At 31.4% G+C, this 6,934-nt stretch overlaps 1 protein-coding gene across 1 annotated transcript; it reads right to left on the reverse strand.

Moving 5' to 3' along the window:
* Nucleotides 1–5,391: 5,391 nt before the first annotated feature.
* LOC109860214 lies at nt 5,392–6,263 on the reverse strand. Its single transcript, XM_020439141.1, has 2 exons — nt 5,902–6,263; nt 5,392–5,788 (listed from the first exon to the last, which is right to left on the reverse strand). The coding sequence occupies exons 1-2, from the start codon at nt 6,261–6,263 to the stop codon at nt 5,392–5,394; spliced, it is 759 nt and encodes a 252-aa protein (XP_020294730.1).
* Between the last annotated feature and the right edge of the window lie 671 nt (nt 6,264–6,934).

Here is a 6,934-nt window from a genome sequence, read left to right on the forward strand (position 1 = left end):
TATATATATATATATATATATATATATATATATATATATATATATATGTATTCACGTGTAATATTTTTCACTTGAATTTTTTTTTAACTTGAAATAACAATTCCATACTTCAATAATAATGCTAATATTGCATCTTATATATGCAGGGTCCCCAATATCCCCTTAACTAATTTTTAAAATATTGCGAAAAAAACTACTCAGAAGTCGAATCTGGAATCTCCGGCTTTCCGGGCCGCCGCCTTCCCTGTTAGGTCACCGAGGCACTTGGAGTTTGTCTCGCAATACTTTGTATATCTACCAAATATGATCACATCTTTTTAATACCGCTTCTTCCTCCAGCGTAAATTCTAACAATTAGTGATAAATAGAGATTACTCTCAAGCTCTATAAGTCTTTTAAACTAATAATATATGAATATAAGGACATGAAGAGCAGGATGTTGTGCGTGAATGTGAGAATATATATATGAATGCATAAATATATATATATGTATTCACGTGTAATATTTTTCACGTGAGTTTTTTTTTGAATTGAAAACTCAATTCTAAAATTCACACGGGATGCTAGATTTGCATCACACATATGAAAGACCCCGGATACCCCCCTTACTAATTTTTAAAATATTGCGAAAAATTTTTCGCAAATATATGTTCTCACATCGTGAAATATATATTCTCACATTCACGCACAACATCCTGCGAACGGCTCTTCATGTCCTTATATTCATATATTATTAGTTTAAAAGACTTATAGAGCCTAAGAGTAATCTCTATTAATCACTAATTGCTAGTATAGAAAGTAAAGTGGTATAGAAAGAAAGTAAGTGAAGCACGGGCATTCCTAGAATTGACTGGTCAATGCGAAACTAAGTGTCTTGGTCAAAGCCCAAATGGGCATTTGAGACGTATACAATATTTTGTTTGTATTATATATTATTGTATACGTGTGGGCGGGCACTTCCTCTTGAAAACCTAACCTAATAAATCTATTCTATTTTAATATGTCACTGCGATAGTAGCGTACATTGAAAAATACGCTATAAAAATTATTTTGGGCTTTGATCAAGATGCTTGATTGTTCCGCGCATTGACCAGTCAATCCTAAGAACATTTATGCTTCGGGCTTTGTTTATTTTTTTATTAGTTATATTACTATTTTATAACAAGTAAAAAAATAATTATTTAACACTTTTATTAACAATTACTTAACTTATATCCCAGTTATATAACATTTAGTAATTTATATCAAGGCTCTGCACAACTGACGGCCCAGTAGCCACGCTTTGTTATCACGTTTATTCCACTTCCTTCATTTGTAGCGTGGAGGTTTCCCTCAATCTTGCTTAAAGCGTTGGCGAGGCAGCTGCCGGAAGATGATAAGATATATGTTATACACACTATACACATGAAATGGAGCGGCGTGTATGTATGTACGTAGTAGAGTGGTAGGCTCGCGATCAATTGTAGTGATGTCAGAAATATCGCAGCGTTACTACTTGGCTAATCGACTCGCTTGAGTTGTGCAGATTTAATCTATATAATTGTTATATAATCTTTCAGTTAGTACTGCAACGGTAATATAACATTTTAGTAACATGTTATACTCAAATTATATAACTGTAATTTAGTATGAGTAGGAAATTACAACTAACGTGAATGTTACATGTAACGAACACGTTATATTACTTAATACTTTCCGTTTCATTACGGCAATGTTACGTTTATGTATCTGTAATTGTTAGGAACAAACATAAAAATTACGTTAAGAAAAATTTATACACACACTTCAGTGTTAGTTGAACATTGTAACAACACCGTCATGTGTTCAATTAAAGCTCTGTCCAAATTTTTAATAATGAAACTATTTCAAGTGTCTTACATCTGAAATGCTTCATATAAAGTTGCAAACCAATTACGTAACCATTATGAAAAATACCGAGCTCCAAGACAGTATTATTGGGTGTGTTCCGTTTGACCACAGTACGATTCGACACCAAATTATTTGACACCATACGATTCAACACGGTACTATTGGACACAACACAAGTGACAAACAATGTGCATCGTGACAATTAACCCTCAATCTCCGATCATGGGTCGTTTTTGTCCGGGCCAAAATTACTTTCTGACATTTCTAGAAAACCTAAGCAGGTAGCGACATCTATTAGGTATGTAAAAAAAGTTTATGATAGGGCTAACCTGTATGCGCAAGAACGATGTGCTGCGTCAGTTCTACTCCAAATGCCAAACAATTAAAATCTGCTGCGGACGTTTTTGACCCATGATCGGAGATTTTGTAAGTAAAAATGACTTTTTGTCAAAACGTGATTTTTGTTAAATTTTTGAATTTCAAGTGAGTTTAGACGTTTTTGTAAAGTTTCAGGATTCAGAATAAAGAATTATAACTACTAAGAGCTTAAAAAGTTTTTTGTGCTCACTGTGTTCTCGTGTTCTTCAAGAATATTTTGCAGGAAATACTTCAGAAGAATCCGACAATATAATTGAGGATACAAAAAACTTGGAAAACAAATATATTTTTTTTATTTTATGCATTATTTCCTTTCTTTTATTACATTTAAGCGTCAAAAATAGCACATTTTTAAATTACAAAATAGATATTTATTTTAATCTGACGCTATTGTACTATTTTTTTCTTAAAGTACATTTTTTCCTTTTTAAGAAACCATGATACTTTTTTTTAACAAATTTTTTATTTACTCTAGAGTGTTTTGAAAAATTTTTTTGTTTGTTTGTTTCTTGTTATATTTGTTAAAAAACGTAAATTAAAACTTTGTGTTTCAATAAATTTAACAATTGTTTCTTAAAATAGAATGTTTGAAGTATATACACAAATTTTTTCAGATTGTTTTACACATATTTAATATTTTTCAAAGACCTAAGACGAAAACAACCCATGATCGGAGAATTAAGGTGTTAAAAAAAAACATCGGGGATTGAGGATTAATGATAATATTAACACAAGTTAGGTTGTGACCGGACGGATTATTGAATATGTTAGTAAATTACGGTCGTCACTAGTTTTAACCGCCAAACTAAAAGAAACTAACTTGTTTGTTTCTGTTTTAGATGCTGCTGCGGACCCAGGGCTTCAGAAGTTGTACCTTCAAAAATTGATCGACCAGCCTTGTTAGGATCTTCACCAGAAATTGTTGATCAGGTAAGTAAAAATTTAACACTGTCACTTTTCTTAAAACGTATAAAACGTTTATTAACTTGATATTTTTTTCAAATACAATATATATGTGAGTATGATTCGTTGTTTTTAGCTTGCGTATAGACAAGATGTGCTCGCTCTGTCATGGCTCGGATTAGACTGACTAGAAAAGCGCTCGGCTTTGCTACGAAGCCTCGTTTCTCCCACTAATTGATTCCGTGCTTGCGCACATACCAACTGGCATGAACCGGTTACTTGTTGCGGGAATTCCCTGGAGATGGTTTCCCATGTTCACCGGGACTTCCTTGCAAACTACGGTTCACTTTTCATCATTTTTACTTTTTTTAAATGTTTGTCATTAAAGTTTGATACGACCTAATTATTGAAATCTTTTTCACAGGTTTGCCCAACATCAGGAAAACTTCACGTGTGAATATCAAACACTTTTTGTAATTATTTAAAATGTGTTATAAATTTATCATTTTTCCCAAACTTGCCTACATGTCTTTTCTTTTTGTTGCAAGGAGGTTCCAGCTTTGTGGAGACATCCCTAGATAAGTATTTACTCACTTATTGCAATTTATTCCGAAATATTTAAGTTTGTAAGTAACAACTAAATTAGCCGGATTGTTCAAAATTTTGATTGGATAGGTTCCCGCTCAATTAACAGAGTCCAGTAGTCTTGTCAACTTATCGCTAATTTTTTTTATTTTCAGGTACGGACAAACTTTCAGGAGAACGAGATCGAAAGTAAGGCCTTGCTCAATACTTGCCCCAAAACTAACTTTTTTCAGATTTGTTCCTCTCTCGTGATCATCTACCCGTAACTTCAAGGTAAATAACAATTCTTAATATTTATATATATATATATATATACTTAACTTTATTATGTTGACCTTGTTCCTCATCTTTCAAGTGCACACACACAGTTGCTGGCGGCTGAAAACCTTTGCAGCGTGTTACCACGGACTTACTACGTTCAGGTAATGTATAATTTTAAACATTTCTAATTGTTGTTAGTTCTTTCAGAATAACTTTTTCTGTGAATCAGTAACGTGAATACCGAAGATGAGCAAAAATTCGACTAGTTTTTATTCAATCTTTAAATCGCGATATTAAATGTCATTTTGGCGATGTCCTTATTATGCGGGAACACCGAATAAAATAAAATAAAATAAACTCAACATCTTTGATTCGAATAATGCAACTGAAATTCAAACTTGCATTGTAACTAAAACTTTGATTAAATACGGTTATATGTGATTATATTAGTATATATATGTATGTTTGAATATACCGACACAAAAGTATTTTCAATCCAAGTTACATAAAATAAAATTAACTAAAATAAAAGTCTTTACGATTTTCTTATGACGTTTCTACATGAAACCCTAGCGACAAAATCCTGATTTCTTTGACTTTCTTTTTAACGCTTTGCTGCTATAACGTTTCAATTTCCTTGTGTGTGTTTACTCTGTCTTAAAATTTTTTTCTAATTCCGCCAAACGGTTGGCTGTCTGACTAAGTATTCGCTCTAGGCTTTTGTTTTCCTCTCGAAGATGGACATCCAACTCAGCCGACAATACCTCCTCAAGGTTAGGTTAGGTTAGGTTAGATTTTTTTGGAGAAGGAGTGCTTTATCCCTCCCTCATACGTGTACAATAATGTGTAATATAAACAAAATATTTACTTATGAAAAGTACACGATATCGGAAAATGTACTGTGTCCAATCGTACCGTGTCGAATAATTCGATGTCGAATAATTTGATGTCAAATCGTACAGTGGTCAATAGAGTATCATCCAAGTATATTTTTTTATTATAGATAAGATTAATTAGTCATCTATTTATTTAACAGCCTTTGTTATTGTCTCTCAGGTCGGTTCTGCATTTCAGACTTGTAACATCTTAATCGACTTGTAATTAATTGTAACATGTGATCATAGTTTATATTTGTACACACTCTAACAGTGTTGTTTAAGGTAGACTTTTTATTGCTAATTGCTTATACATAAAATAAATTAGTACACGGAACTTAAAAAGCGTGACACTTGTGTCAAGTATAGTAATGCCGGATATAACCGGTTTTGGTCACTGTGGATCATTTCGTAGATGTCAGATATAATCGGCATTAGCTACCGTGGATCAATTTGTGGATGCCAGATATAGCGAGGGGCTAGTCGCGAAAAGATTAAATATTACTTAAAATCTTACTTATTATATTTGTATAACTAACTTGTAAATGCTGAGATGATGACGTATGTAAGTTGACATTACTGTCTTTTTAGTTGGCAAAGCAAGTGTCGGTTTTAAATGTCTAGCTATTTTTTTTATTATTAGTTTGTGAAGACGATTTTCAAAAATTTCAAATTGAGCGCATGTTTGCAAGAATAATCCGAAAACTAAAGTTTCCGTACCAATATTTATGATAGTAACAAATATCACAGCTATGATCTGCTGCAAGGACGTGAGAAAAAATATAATAAATTTGTTAGAATCATATGGCAGCCATACTCTATAAGGCAACTGTCCTTGCATAAAGTTTATTACTGATCTCACCGTGACACCTGTAACGGAACATGTCGCCAAAAATGAATATTTTATTGAACATGACCTGTAAATATATAATTAAGATTATGTTTACATACTTTATTGAGTATATCAGAATTTTGTATTTTGGAAACTTTAAATACTTATATTAAAAAGCAATCTTAAATATATACTCACTTGATAAATTTATCAAATTTTTTTTGTATTGCTTTTTCATCCTCGTTTTGAGGTTTATATGGTTCTTTCAACAATGCTTCTATTAACCTAATAATTGCTTTTCTACGTATAACAACAATGGTTCCTTTGAAACACACCGCAACAATTGTTGGAAACATCAAGGCATTGGTTGCAAAATCATCAATATTATTGACAACAAAAATGATATCCAAAAGTTGTGTTATCATTAAGAAGTATATCAAAATTAATATAACAGAAGTAAATATGTTATATAGCACTTTAGTGCTAGTCGAGGACCATTCAAGTGGCCGCCATACGCCACCAAAGGTGTATATTAAAAAATTTAATGAAAGTATTTGCATGTTTGTAAATTTAAAAACACAACTTATTCAGACGTTCCATTAAAAATATATAACATACTTAGAGAAAATTAACAGTAATACGAAATACAGTATATTTTATTTAGATCGAGAAGATACTACAATGAAAATTCATAAACAAAACTTATATGTTATATTTAGCATCCAATTGTCTGACTAACAATTTTATCCATCTAACATACATAGATTGCGATTTATGATAGTGTATAGATTGAGTATTAGGTAACTTTATTTCATTGTAATATGTACGTATAAATGCAAATAAAACTGACACAAGAATCTAAGAACTGCACTCCTCTTAAACAATATTGTGATCTCATATATATCCATTTCAATGAAATTTATATTTTAAGTAACTATTCAACTATGTACACACACGATTATATACATTACTTAATTCTTAAGCTATTAATCATGAACATTAAAATGAAATCTATTATACTTTATTGAGATATAGTCAATTATAGTGCATAGCAGACGTTTACGACGAGTATTAATAATAAATATTGTAGAAGCACATCTGTAGTATATTGTTTGTAGTATATTGTTTGCTTTGCATATTGTCGTACTTACATTAGATATATAAATGTTTCTTTACTTTTATGTTATACTGGAAAGAATTCAGTAACTACAATTATATTTTCCATAAGAGA

Source organism: Pseudomyrmex gracilis, unplaced genomic scaffold (assembly GCF_002006095.1).
Source record: "Pseudomyrmex gracilis isolate BER0280 unplaced genomic scaffold, ASM200609v1 scaffold_346, whole genome shotgun sequence".
Classification (NCBI taxonomy): domain Eukaryota; kingdom Metazoa; phylum Arthropoda; class Insecta; order Hymenoptera; family Formicidae; genus Pseudomyrmex; species Pseudomyrmex gracilis.

What these genes read in the sequence shown, in the direction of transcription:
- LOC109860214 (XM_020439141.1), bottom strand. Translation starts at nt 6,263, where the DNA reads ATGCAAATACTTTCATTAAATTTTTTAATATACACCTTTGGTGGCGTA. An exon ending in AAATTTGATAAATTTATCAA is followed by an intron (nt 5,789 to 5,901) that starts GTGAGTATATAT and finishes ATATATTTACAG; the next exon opens with GTCATGTTCAATAAAATATT.